This window comes from Nyctibius grandis, chromosome 1, assembly GCF_013368605.1.
Source record: "Nyctibius grandis isolate bNycGra1 chromosome 1, bNycGra1.pri, whole genome shotgun sequence".
In the NCBI taxonomy this organism is placed as follows: Eukaryota; Metazoa; Chordata; class Aves; order Nyctibiiformes; family Nyctibiidae; genus Nyctibius; species Nyctibius grandis.
The window spans coordinates 67793378-67807682 of NC_090658.1; the positions used below are offsets into that span (position 1 = coordinate 67793378).

The 14305-nt window shown below is 39.1% G+C and overlaps 1 protein-coding gene across 2 annotated transcripts in view; it reads left to right on the forward strand.

The window, feature by feature from the left end:
• Positions 1–8678, forward strand: part of MED23 (mediator complex subunit 23) — a 41361-nt gene extending 32683 nt beyond the window's left edge. For both annotated transcript variants that reach the window (XM_068416658.1, XM_068416667.1), the window contains 6 exons: positions 710–875; positions 2927–2999; positions 4070–4284; positions 5141–5261; positions 6791–6922; positions 7629–8678. In XM_068416658.1, coding sequence (XP_068272759.1) covers positions 710–875; positions 2927–2999; positions 4070–4284; positions 5141–5261; positions 6791–6922; positions 7629–7802 — 881 coding nt within the window. In that variant the 3' untranslated portion in view covers positions 7803–8678. The remainder of the gene's footprint in view (positions 1–709; positions 876–2926; positions 3000–4069; positions 4285–5140; positions 5262–6790; positions 6923–7628) is intronic.
• The last annotated feature ends 5627 nt before the right edge of the window (positions 8679–14305 follow it).

Genomic DNA, 14305 nt, shown 5'->3' on the forward strand with positions numbered 1-14305 from the left:
GAATCTCCCTGACATTGTCCCTTTCTGGGGCAGCTTTATGGGAGTTGACCAGTTTTCTGGATGTTATGTGTCTTCCTTCACTCCTCTTACTGAACTTGCCTTTCTTTTACGTGTAACTTGAAAGAAGTTTATTAGGTTTCTCTAAAGAAAGCTAAAATTATATAAAACCCTGCTTTTATGCAAATGTTAACAGTGTGTTCGGAGATCTTTTCTATATGTAGCTCAAATGAGTTAGTCTTGGTTGGGAAAGTGGAATATTTTCAGAGACTAAGCAGGTGCTCATTTTGCATAAGCTGTCACCCTAGAAGTCTGCTAGAAGATCTTATACTGAAGTAAATTAATGGTTTCAGATTACGCAGAGTAGAAAATTCTTGTTATTTTCATTGTCTTGTTTTGGAAGCAGATGGTGAATGAGATGGTTGGTGTTGTTTTGTTCCACCTTTTAATCAGAGAAATTTATCCTCTGCATGACCTTGTATATGCAGCATATTTATAGCTGTGTACTCATGCAATCCTTCAGTGATTGGCTATCATTGCCTTGTACTCATACTTTTGTCCATATGAAATTAGGTTGTTTTATTTGCTCTCAGTAACTTACCTTTCAATTCAATTCAACTTAGTATGTGTGGTATATACATGTATTTTTAAGCAGTGTGCTGCTTATACTAGTCTGTGTTGGGGCAGCTATTTTTTCCTTAATCATTGTTACCTATGGCGGGCAAATCACCTGGACCATTTCCAAATTGTGACTGGAGATTCAACGAGTTTCCTAACCCAGCTGCCCATGCTCTCCATGTTACCTGTGTTGAACTCATGGCTCTGGCTGTAGCAGGGAAGGATGTGGGCAACGCACTACTGAATGTTGTGCTGAAGAGGTATGTTGGCTCTCTCAAACTGTTTTCTGCGATATATAATACATAATTAGAGGTTGCTAAGGTAGTCTGTGATACTTATTTTCTTAGTTTTTTTATAAATTTTTAATTAAGTGTGAATACTTTGTTTTCTGTATAAAGTATTTTTGAAGGACAAAAAAGGCTATAGAAATCAAGCAGAAAAATCATGTGTTGGATTTCTGTGCTGTAGTGGATTCTGTGTGCTTCAAGAACAGTTGATTCAGCATGATCCCCTTAAAAGACAGGGGGAAGACCTTGCACGGGCTGAGAACTTATCCAGTGGGTTTAGTGGCATAGAGGCTGGAAAAAGTCCGTTGTACTTTCAGCTGTGCTGGGAGGAGGACATTTGATTAGTGAATATTGCAGGACCTTGGAATGCAAAGAAGGGGGCAGGAAGCATTGGCAGGACTCTCAGTCCTCCTGTTGCTGATGTAAAATCAGAGGTACTTTGAAACAGAGTGGTGTTCCAAGGCTAGCCTTTTGTCATGATGCATTAAGTTTGACCCGTAGCTCTGCTTCTTGCTCAGCCACTGTGAAAAGAACTGAAGTGAAAGAAAGGACCTAGTATTCTTGCAGTGATTCATATGCCATCTTTGAGCAATGACAAACTGAAATGATTCAGCCAGAGAGTGGTGGTCAATGGGACAGAGTCTAGTTGGAGGCCTGTGTCTAGCAGAGTCCCTCAAGGCAAGGGTCAGTACTGGGACCAGTACTATTCAATATATTCATTAATGACTTGGATGAGGGAATAGAGTGCACTGTCAGCAAGTTCGCTGATGACACGAAACTGGGAGGAGTGGCTGACACACTGGAAGGCTGCGCTGCCATTCAGAGAGACCTAGACAGACTGGAGAGTTGGGTGGGGAGAAATTCAATGAAATATAACAAGGGCAAGTGTAGAGTCCTGCATCTGGGCAAGAACAACCCCATGTATGAGTACAAGTTGGGGACAGACCTGTTGGAGAGCAGCGTAGGGGAAAGGGAGCTGGGGGTCCTAGTGGACAGCAGGATGACCATGAGCCAGCAGTGTGCCCTTGTGGCCAAGAAGGCCAATGGCATCCTAGGGTGTATATGAAGGGGTGTGGTTAGCAGGTCAAGAGAGGTTCTCCTCCCCCTCTACTCTGCCCTGGTGAGGCCGCATCTGGAATATTGTGTCCAGTTCTGGGCCCCTCAGTTCAAGAAGGACAGGGGACTGCTAGAGAGAGTCCAGCGCAGAGCCACGAAGATGATTAAGGGAGTGGAACATCTCCCTTATGAGGAGAGGCTGAGGGAGCTGGGTCTCTTTAGCTTGGAGAAGAGGAGACTGAGGGGAGACCTCATTAATGTTTATAAATATGTAAAGGGCAAGTGTCATGAGGATGGAGCCAGGCTCTTCTCAGTGACATCCCTTGACAGGACAAGGGGCAATGGGTGCAAGCTGGAACACAGGAGGTTCCACATAAATATGAGGAAAAACTTCTTTACGGTAAGGGTAACCGAACACTGGAACAGGCTGCCCAGAGAGGTTGTGGAGTCTCCTTCTCTGGAGACATTCAAAACCCGCCTGGACGCATTCCTGTGTGATATGATCTAGGTAATCCTGCTCCGGCAGGGGGATTGGACTAGATGATCTTTTGAGGTCCCTTCCAATCCCTAACATTCTGTGATTCTGTGATTCTGTGATTCATTTTCAGCCTCATTCAGTTTAGTAATATCATATTGTTAGCTCTATTTGGGGCACATGGAGGCAAGAGTCAATAAAGGGACAAGCAACCCTTAAGCACTGAAGCCTATTCAATAGGAAGAACAGTATCATAACAGCCTTTGAGGAAAACATGCTACTAATGCAAAATCATGCCTGAACAAAGTTTTGCAAGCAACCTCACAACGGCGTATGTACCATCTGTTGACTCTCCTGCATACCTGTATGTGTTTTTATAGTTCTCTCAACTTGAGAAATATTCTTTGCATACGTACACTTTGTCTTTCGATGGGCCAGAAGCACAAAGTGTAGTGAATTTCAGAGCTTTAGTTTTCTTTTTCTCTGTCTCTAGTCAGCCTCTGGTGCCGAGAGAGAATATCACAGCGTGGATGAATGCAATTGGACTAATTATCACAGCCTTACCAGTGAGTCAATGTGTTGTATTTTAAAATAAAAAAATCTCTTCTTCCATGTAAGATTTATCATCTTTGTAGAGTGTGTTGTGCAAACTTATAGCCAACATCTGTAGATTACGCAGAGAGCTATTCAGAAGGCTGCTTACATGTTTGAGAAACATCTCCTCCTCCAGCATGGAAAATTTGACCAGTTTTTCTGGTTTTCTGTAATGTTTTGAGGCTAGGATGAAAAGAAGTAAATCACTCCTATTTAAAAACGTAGTTAAATGCCGTGTGTGTGGTACTGAGAATTGGAGCTATGAAATGATCTGTAAACGTTCTGATGCAAAGCTAATTTTCTGTTAATGCTTGCACTTGCACATCCTGTATCTCTTAAATCATGTAAATGAGATGTGCCTAAGACTACAAAAGCAAATGTGTGCAGTATTAGAGTTCATGTATCTGTAGAAACTTTGTTCTTCTGAATATCATGACTCTTCATACCTGACCAGGACTGCCTGAATAATTTTGATCTTGCCTACCTGTTGCTTATATGTGCAACAGTTACCCTTTCCTTGCGACTTTTCTTCCCCAGCAAAATGGTTACTTTCTTGGAAAAAGCCAACATGGATTTAATCCATATTATTTTTATAATGCTGCTTATTATTTTTCCTGTTCCCTCTCCTTGCACCTTCATCTATATTCTTTGACTTTTGTACCTTTTTTTGTTTCCTGTGTCCATTTTTGATTTTTGGTCTGTTTCTACCTGCACTCAGAAAACTCAGAAAATTCTCAGTCTCCTTCCTTTAAGGCTTTTTGCCTCTGCTCTGCTTCTTTTGAACATCTTTATATTAGCGAACTAAATAATTAAATTCACAAAATATGTTTTGGTAATGACACACTCTCAAGTGTGCCACATCTACTAACACAGATGCTTTCTGTACTGTGCTGCTTAATTTTCTGGTTTGTCAGACAGTGTTATAAACTGCCATGTTGTTGAAAACGATTCAGAAATGCAATAATAGTAGAAAGAGTTGAGGAAGCATTGTCTTAGATGGTGTTATTTTCATAAGCACTTTTGACTTTTTATTTTTTTTGAGGAACCATACTGGATTGTTCTCCATGATCGCATTGTGAGCGTTATCAACAGTCCCAGCTTGACGTCCGAGACAGAGTGGGTTGGTTACCCATTCCAGCTGTTTGACTTCACAGCATGTCACCAGTCTTATTCTGAGATGAGCTGTAGCTACACTTTGGCTTTGGCACATGCTGTCTGGCATCATTCAAGCATTGGACAGCTTTCTCTCATTCCTAAGTAGGTGTAATGATATTTGGTGGTTTAATTTGTCTTTTAAATTCCATGCATATTGTGGATAACAAAGCTGTACCTGTAGCACTCATAGCAGCAAATATGTACGGGAGAGCTCCAAAACTCACCAGATAGATCACAAGCTTTTTTTACACTTCCTTCTTCCACTGACATAACTCTTGTTATCTGTAAGCTTCAGGGCTTTTGTCTAGTGTGTGAGTGGCTTTTATGAGCCTTTTTTATCTTGATTAGCTTTTATGCTATTTTTCTTAAACCATTGACTGTAGCATATTCCTAACGCATCAACAATATCGATCAGTAAATGTATCCTTAATTCTAGCAAGTACCCTCTACTGCAAGTCGAGATGCTCTGCTGACTGAAGGGTGTGGTAGTGGTCCAATTAATCATTAAAGCGAGTAAAAAATACCACTGCATTAAAAAGTTGATTAGACTTTCCCCAGTGCCATGTTAATGAGAGAACTAACAGACTTCACTTACTAGGTCTTAAAATACTGAACAAAAATGAAGGTGATATGATGTATTCCTCTCAATTAATCTTGAACCTTCATTTAAGGCTAGCGTTAAAACATCAGAGGACAGCTTTTTGACTGTGTGTAGCGTTCTGCTGAGCTTAGAATTGTTGCCTGTTCTAGTCCAGTAATAATGCCTGGAAATGTTCTGGAGCTTCACTGAAATAACTAATATTTGAGATAACTAATATTTGCAGAGCTGCACTGTATTTTCTGAAATGAAGGCCCAAATCTGTGAGAGAGAATGTGATGTTTTGTCTAGAATTTGGGGTAGGGGAAAGAAGAAAAAAAAAATTCCAGTTGAAGCAGTAAGTGTCTTGAAATACTACAGGTTCCTCACAGAGGTATTGATACCCATAGTGAAAACAGAGTTCCAGTTACTCTACGTTTACCACCTTGTTGGTCCTTTTCTACAACGGTTCCAGCAGGAGAGGACACGCTGCATGATAGAGGTAAAGTGTAGCTCTTGGTCTGCTTTATACAGTACATAGTATTTTAGCTTTGCAATTGTATTACAAATAGAATCTGATAGAGATCTTTGATAAATGTTCAGAATTAAATTCTTTACAAATTAAACAGTATTTTCAAGGGTCTGAATTGCTGAGTTGGTATTCAGCTACCGAGTTAACTGAAATCTTGTCAGCTTTGTTCAGGATAAAACACCTAGCACAAGTATAGAGAAACACTGCCATATGATTATATAATTACCTGATACAGTTTCTTACAGTACACTGTGTTCATGATATATCCAAAAACATGGGAACAAAAGTTACAGAACTCTTGCTTTGAGCAACCTGGTCTAGTGGAAAGGTGTCCCTGCCCATGACAGGGGGGTTAGAACTAGATGATCTTTTAAGGTCCCTTCCAACCCAAACTATTCTATGATTCTATTTCCTTCAGTTTTGCCCCTGAGTTACAGCCTTTTCTGGTTCTTTTTAAGTATAAATTGGACGTATGAAACAAAAAAATACATATATAATTCTTTAGGAATGCTTTTTTTTTCCTTTTTTTTTTGTCTTAAAGCTACAATAAAAGTAACTCCAAAAAGTTTTTTCATAAAGCAGTGCTTGAGTGAAAGTACTGGAGAGCAACAGAAAGTACTTTTTAGGCATGGATCAGTATCATTTTATAGTTTCCTGTATAATACTATAAACAGCTACTAAGTATTGCTTTGACTGGTTTCTTCCTTCCTCTGTCAGGAAGGAAGTTTTTTCTGTGCCTGCATTCTCTGTATTGAACCAAAATAGGAGAAGTTTAAAAAGCTGTTGTCTTTCCATGCATCTTAACATTCCGATACTGCTCCTTTTTCTTTGCAAGGAGTTGCTTTCAGTGCGAGGAAATCATGAGGAATTGCTACCCTCAGAGTAGGCAGCAACTATCATGTGACTTAGGTGACCACACACAAAGTTCAATTTTCACATTGCCATCTTTAAATGGCCATAGGCGCACATGTGTTCGCACACAACACTTTCTTAATAAGTGTATTCAAACACTATAGTTGTAAACTTTTTGTAGAGAATGCTTGAAGCATTAAAATGCACTGTATGCATTTGCTGAAGACGTTGCTGGGGTCTAGATACAAGCTTAGTGCAGTAAACTGTAATGTCTTCTCTCTAGAAGACTCAAATGTTGTGCTAAACTTTTCCTAGTTATTTACTAAGGTCTACTACTTTTGCAAATTTTGTAGGCATTTACTCAAACCATACTGCAGTCAATGGCGTTTAAGCACTAATTACGTAGCATGTACCAAAATACCATCATTGCACTCACTGGAAGTTAACTTGGGAAAACGGGATCATTTAGTGAAGCATAATGGGATTAATTAGACCTGCCCGTTTGTGCTGGTAAGAAAGTAGGTAGTTAGGAATCACAGATACTTAAAAAGTGGTACATATTTATTATACTGTTTAACTGTATTTCTACTCTAAAGCATTTTAAAACCTGTTTTCATTTGGGGTGCTTTTTGTGTCTGTGGAAACAGATTGGAGTGGCATTTTATGAAATGCTCCTGAATGCAGATCGGTACAGCTCACACCTGAACTACATAGATCCCATATGTGACTTCTTGTATCATATGAAATATATGTTTACAGGTGACAGTGTGAAAGACCAAGTAAGTAAACAATAGATATTGATACTTTGATTATCTTCCTTCCTATATAGCAATTTAATCTCTTTATGAATTATTTTCATAGGTAGCAGTACAACAAAATGCTTAACAGTTGACTAATATTGATATGCAAATTAGGAAGTTGGTGCACTTCTACACATTTAAAAGCTTCAGATGCAGTAGACTATCTCAGATTTCAAGATTAATTTCTGTAGTCTGAAATTTAAGATATAGCATGAGGGTGCTGTAAGCACTATTATTAAAGCAATCACTAGAAATAAAGCTATTGGATGTTTCATAACTTTTCCTCATTTCAATCTATCTTTTAAGTTTTTACCTAATTTCTGATTCATTAATATAACTTGACATGGGACAAAAGCAAGAATTCATCCATGTTCAGTGAAAATTCATTCACCCCATTTAAATTTAATTTATAACAGTATGCACTTTTAAAAGTGTCAGTTGTGTGAATAGTTTTACAAAGCTTTGGTGTACAACTGTTACACCAGGGAGGGTTTTTTTAAGTCTAGTTATCAGAATGAGGTCCAAAAGTTAACATGGTAAATAAACTGTTAACATAAATATCACTATTTACTGTCTTTTTTTCATTGTGCTGATGTGATGTTTGTGTACAGTAGTGACATATGTCAAAATACTCTTATTTTACCAAATGCATTTCTGTCTCTTTTATTTTTTTTTTTTTTAACAGGTTGAGAAAATAATTTGTAATTTAAGACCAGCTTTGAAACTTCGGTTACGCTTCATAACACACATCAGCAAAATGGAACCAGCTGCTGTTCCACAACAGCCTCTCAATAATGGGTCACCAGCACAGCAGCCTAGCCAAGTGCCTGTTAACGTTGCTTTGCCAGTAACACAGTGAAATGCAGTGTTCAGCTGGCCTTGATGTGGAGGCTTCTTTCTGTTACTAGTCATGGTGAAACATCATCTGATCTGAAATCTGGTATGCTGTATGAAAGGAAAGAGAACCACATACAGATTTCTGCTTTGTTTTCTTTTGCGTAATGAAGCTGTCTAACTATATGCATGCCAGTCTTCGTACCTATTTATATCAGACACTAGATGAGGTATATGTTTGCCTTTCTTTGAAAGCACTGAGTAAAGATTCTCGGCAAGCAAATACATGGATTTCTGAAGAGTTTACAATATCCTGCTCCCTATCTTGGTTTGAATCAACTGGATTTTTCCTTTCTTTCTGTCTGTGATATGAAAGGACACTCAATGTATGTAGCCTAGTGGAAAATGGCCTTTTTAAATTTGGGTTCCTCCTTATTAAAAATTTCTGTTCTTTTTGTCCAACAGAAGAATTTGTATTCTTTTTGTCTTTTGGGCAGACAAGCTCTTATACAGAAATGCTCCTTGACAGAGAGATTGTATCAATTGTATTGAGTTAATTATAACATCTTTCCAAAGACTAAGAATGAGCCTTTGAAAATATCTGTAAATTTTGTATGTACAGTTTACATTCAACAGATGAGCAATGGGTTTGATCAAGCATCAATTACTCAACTGTTAGATTACTGCCCAGAGGCTGTCTCTAATGAATCTATTGGAAGTCCGCATATTCAGTTCAAGCTGTGCTGGTTCATATTTTATCTTTCCTATTTGGGAAGTGGTGTAGTTTTTATTAAGTCAACCACATGAATTTTATTGACATCTTATATTTTGGATTTGTGTAATATTCTACTTTGTTTCATGTGTACTGTGTTCAACAGGTTTTGATAACAATTGGAAGGCTCAATGTTTTGTAAATACTTCTCTTGTTTGACAAACTTTTTTAATTAAATAACATTCTAGAATACTGTATTAGTATTGTTAAGCTTATTTATTTTCCATACCCATTACCTTAAAAATAAGGATTGACCATAGCAAGTATACTTCCATGTCGCAAGTTCTCTCTCAGCTTTACAGTAATGCCAATTTAGAGTCCAGATTAGTAAGGTCAGGTCTGATTTATATCTCTCAATTTCCACAGTTATGAAAAGGAGTTGTTGATTCAATGGGTGGAAGTTTTTTTGTCTGTTTGTTTTTGGAGGACAGCAAACCTGGATCACTGGAAACTGCTGTCATTTGTGTTGTGCTGGGATCCTAAATTCTGCCAAGTGTAATTTGAGTAACAGAGAACTGAGTGCTCTTCAATGAATTTGTAGTCTGATGGAAAACGATGCTTGCCTATCGAATGCTGTATGTTTGGTTTAAAAGGTCTTGTATTCTATTCCAGTCAAGTGACTCTATTACCACTGGGCTCAGTTTTGATAACAAGGTGAGCATAGTTGGTCTCCAAAAATCCAGTGGACCATTCTGTACAGACCTTCCCATAGGCTTTCTGGGGCAGATCTGAGAAGCAAAATTCTCGTCGTGGGTTTGCAAACTTCTGTCGGCAGTGAAACTGTGTTGAGACTTCTCTTCCTAAACAGTTTCTGGAGCACATGGATAGAAAAGCCTATAGATTCACGGCTATTCTGCGTGCATGTTCTAACAGAGTTAATGCTAACACCACAGGCGTCTTCCTGAATTGTCATATATCATATTGAAATAGTTTTGGTGCTTGATGTGGGACCCAGAATGTCCCTTTTGATATTTAAACTAGCACCTGTTTTCAGTCACTGGGATTTCGGAGGTAGTACCTAGAAAGTTGGATAACTGTCTTCAGAAGCAAATCATGAGAGCTGTTGCAATTCTTTAAAGCTTTGGGTGTTTTTAGTTTTTGGTTTGGAAAATTAAATTATTCAGTGCTACAGCAAGCAACAGTGGTGTACAGAAACAACTCCTCCCTTGTTCAGCTTTGTCTTTGCAACACACGTGGTTATGTTAAGAAGCTGGCTGCAGTACACTGGCCTTGCACTATGTGGAGGTGATTTGCCACAGCTGGGCTGGCACTAGCAAATTATTGAAAAACTTGTGTTTCATCAATACTGGACTACATTTGAACTTCTGACTTAGAGCTTAAAGGCTGTGTATCCCACTAAGAGTGCTGCAAATCAGGACCCTGAGCCCTTGCTTACCTAGCAGAATTAGTGATTTACTTGGTTCACTATTACTATTACAAAATGTAAAGGGAAGACTGTCTCTTCCTCTGAGCATGGACACGCATTCTCTGCAAAACTCACCAGGTTTCTGAAGATGCTAAACCCTCACTAGTTAGAATAAAGTATCTCATCTGCTAAAATCTACCCTCGGATCTTCAGCAGTACTGATCCAAAAATTAATTCTTGACGATGCTTTCTTTGAGTTAAATAACTTACCCCTTAAAAACCAGCTAATCAAATTCACTTTCTAAAGTACTAGCACAGCAAGACAAAATTCCAGTGTAATTTCAGACATATGTTTGTAATTGATTAGGGCTGTCCTATGGCTGGCTTTTAAAATTCAAAATGCTGCGTTTGGCCCTCTGCTGCAACTCACAGCAGTTGTGAGTAGTGAAGAGAAGCTTAAGTCTGAGGTTTTGTTTTTGGCTTTTTTTGTATTCCAAATTACAGGTAGCCAGTATGGAATGGACACAATAGTACCAGGCTTCCCCCACCTCATCTGGCTTTTATAGAGAATATTTATTTAGTAAGACTTGAAGGGTCTATTATAATATGGCTGTCTGAGTCAACAGATGGTTAGAAAAAAATTGAATTCCCTCTTTAACCAGCAGAGGGAGATTTCTTCAAAAAAATTCATCTGCTCTTCAGCTGATCGTGTGTATAATGCAACATCCTGAACACTCAGATCTTCCTTGGATCTACCAACATTTTGATCCAGGATTAAACAACTGAGAAGCCATATTACACTGTTGTCCTTGATGTTTAAAATAGGCTTTGTTACCTCTCTTCCTCATAAACAAGTTTGCTGGAGGACTTCCTAGAGCTATGGGATTTGCAAAATCTTCCCAAAAAACACAAAGATTTTTAATTTTTCAGAATTATCACAGATTTTTTTTTTTTATTATTAAAAAGCCAATCACTTGATGCATGCAACAGTTATCAGAGTTGATGAGATATTTTTGTCCTTAATCACCTCAAAAAATAAGCATAGATAAGAACAGTGTATTTGACTTTGATTTTTAGCACTAAGACTTTTTAGGACATAAATGAATCCTTGTGGCTTGGCAGACTATACCTGAAATCATGCAGCCTTTTCTGAAGGTGCACCAAATGAGGATAATATAATTGTAAATGGCTGCTTTGACTGTTGAATTCACTTATTCCTGTGACTTTCCACAAGATGGGCTTACTCCCACCATGCCTACTGCTGAAAGTAATCTTACGATAGTGAATGAATATTTGAATAAAATGGTCACACAACTTTGCTTGCAATACCTTCTGCAACCCCGAAAGGTGGAGAATGTTTTTTGTTTCCACTGTGCCTTTGTTCCTTCAGCAAATACAAGCTCAGTAAGGCATGAACTTTTTTTTCTGGTTTATGAACCAGAAACCCCACATGGAGAGGTTCCTGTCCAACCTCACTACTTCTTCACTTATGCATTTGCTATTGGCAGCAGTCAGAGAGACACCACTGTGTTTCTCCGTGCTTTCTTCTAATCATTTGAATTGAAAGAAAGGTCTCCCCCCTCCCCACTCCGAATGTCTGTTCTGTATTAGCTCTTGTGAATTGTAGTGCTGTTTAGATCTGGTCCTTCACCTCATTAATATTTCACACAGAAACCACTCTGTGACTTGGTAGTGTGCATTTGATGTCAGATTTAATAGGAGTGAGTTGTTTTAAAGATAAGTGGGCACCTTCTAATATTTTTCTCCCAAAATGTGAGGGAATCCTGTCTGGGTCCTGATGAGAGGAACACAGTGGGTTCCTGTCAGCCATCAAAGGCAGAGGATCTATAATTCTGCCCTAACCCTGTTCTAGGAGTGAACAGGACCAGGCTGCTTTATAGTTTTAATTTTTAATTAAAAAGCTGAAATGCCCCCACACCTGATTGCCCCCATGTTGGTGCTGCATGGGGAATTTTTAAAGCAACCCAGATGCTTTTGAAGCAAAAGGCTGAGCTGCATGAAGGAGGAGAGACTGAGGGAGACTGTGCAGGCACAGGGGGGAAAAAACATTATTAAATAGTTCCTAAGTATATAATTTCATCCACATTGTGCAGGGCTCTGATCCTTTTATATCTTTGTTCTATAAATAAATTGGAAGTTTGACATTCCAGATTTAAGGTGGGACTCCGTTAATGATTTTTGCTCTTGAGAAGAGCTACGTAGACTAAGTAAAGCCTTGTTTGGGTTAGAATTGTTTATTGTGGTAAAGACTTGAGGGGATGAGATTTATGTTTGGAAAGTGAAAGCAGAACATATTGATACGATAGCAAATTGCAGTTGGGTGACATTAGGATTCAAGAAAGGAATTTGTAAAGAAAAAAAAATCATTTCACTGTAGTAAAGCTGCTGGTTTTTGTTAGACTGGCATCTGTAAGCCCTACCTGGGGACTTAAACACAGCTGTGGTGCTGTAAGCCCACAAATGCAAAGTGTTCCTCTTTCATTGTAGGCTGAGCTGAGCCAAATCAGCCCGCACATCAGCAAGAGCCATTCTCACAGTTACTGTCTCTCAGATGCAATTTCTTCATCACATGTATGAACCAAGATTCATATGCTTTATATTTTTATGGTCCCCACAAGTATGGGTTTTAGACACCTCCACCTCTTCAACGCATGTCTCTGTAATGGGCGGGGGAGGCTGGGAGGGAATATTGTTCTGTCTGTGGCACTGGGAAGGGATAGACTAAGGCTTGCATTGCATTCCCTGGAAAATATGTGATAAAACAAGGCTGCAGATGACCTCACTCTTGGATTAGCCATTAGAGCATCCATTTATCCTCTCCAGTACTGGACATAAGGCACAAGGCAGATGAATGAGAGTGAGTTGGTTAGATGGTTGGTATTGTATTAAAGAGGCAATCAGGAAGGCGAGTAATGTTGGGGTCTCTCTGGAGCCAGAGGAGAGATGGTTGCAAGCCTCTGCAGTTCGGTTCTTGCTCTGAACTGCAGGCTCTGGGAAGGAGCCTGCAACTTTCTGTTGCCTGCTCATCAAGGGAGACTGGCTGGCCAAGCTAGGTGCTAGATGCTGGGTTGTATGAATACCATCCAGTCTAGTGCTGATAAATTCAGCAAAACGAGCAAGGAGAGGACATACGAGTGTCGGTGAGTTCCATGATTAACATCATTATAGATAACTGATGGCTACGAACAGTGAAAAACAAGCAGACAGAGAACGGTCTGACAGTCTTCCTGTATAACACTTGTACTGAGATGCAAGACTTGCAGGGGCCTGTTCCACACTAACATGAAGAGTGAAGTTTTCTTTTCTTTTTTTAATTGGATGAAGCACATTTGCCCAATGCTGCTCTTGAAAGCAACAGCAGGTACATTTAAAATTAGTAAAGTTCTACTTTGTATAAGATATAATTAATATGTTCAGTGTGAAATGACAGCATAGCGTTATCTGTATGCACTGGAGTTGAGAAATGCAGTGTTGATTCCCACTGCAACTATAACTTAGGCATGCCATTATTTATTAAATACTTTCAAAGTGAAGAGCACAAAACAGGTCCTGAATGAGCCAGTCCCTGCACTGAAGAACGTACAACATGTAAGTGAAGGTATGCAGAAAGAGAAAAATTGTGTAGTTGAGAAAAAATAACAACTTGTTGGGTTTTCTTATTAGCATAGCAATTTTCCTGTGAGTGTTGCAAAAGCAGGGTGTGTGTGTGACATCTTTGAATGATTTTATGGAGGTGTTTGGCAAATGGAGAAGGGCCTTAAGAGGTGAGGATGAGATAAACAGGAATGGAAAGTGTTGATGTTCTCAGAAGGGTTGCAAGGTTGAATTCTCTAAGAAAATCCCCATAGGCCCTTTCCTTCCTTGATGCTGTTTCTGCTAAGACATAATTTAGCAAAAAGGAGACCTGGTCGTAGCTTATCACATCAGTATCTTTTCTGGGTTTTTTTTTGTAATATCAACCCCCAGCTGAAACAGCCTTTGAGGGCCTTTACAGGAGTAAATCCCCTTTATTGCTTGCTTTCTTTAAAAGGGTAAATGAAATGATTAAAGGAGTGCACACTGACTCCACGCACAGCAGTAACGGTAGGTTGTCATCTGCATTCAGCTAGTGCATAGCCTCTTTTAATCAACAGCAGCGCTCTGACTGTGGATAAAAAGGAGAGTGTATCCCCTCCACCACTGCAGAATTAGCATTGCTCCGGGAGCAAAAGCCATGTTAAAACACATGATAAGAAAAGTTCAGCAGCAATACTGGCTTCCACTTCTCCTTTCCCACCTTTTCTACTTATTCTTGTCCCCACTGACTCCCCACCTCCCTAATTACAAAACTGCCCCGTGAAAATAAAAATTACTTTTCCCCTACAGGAAT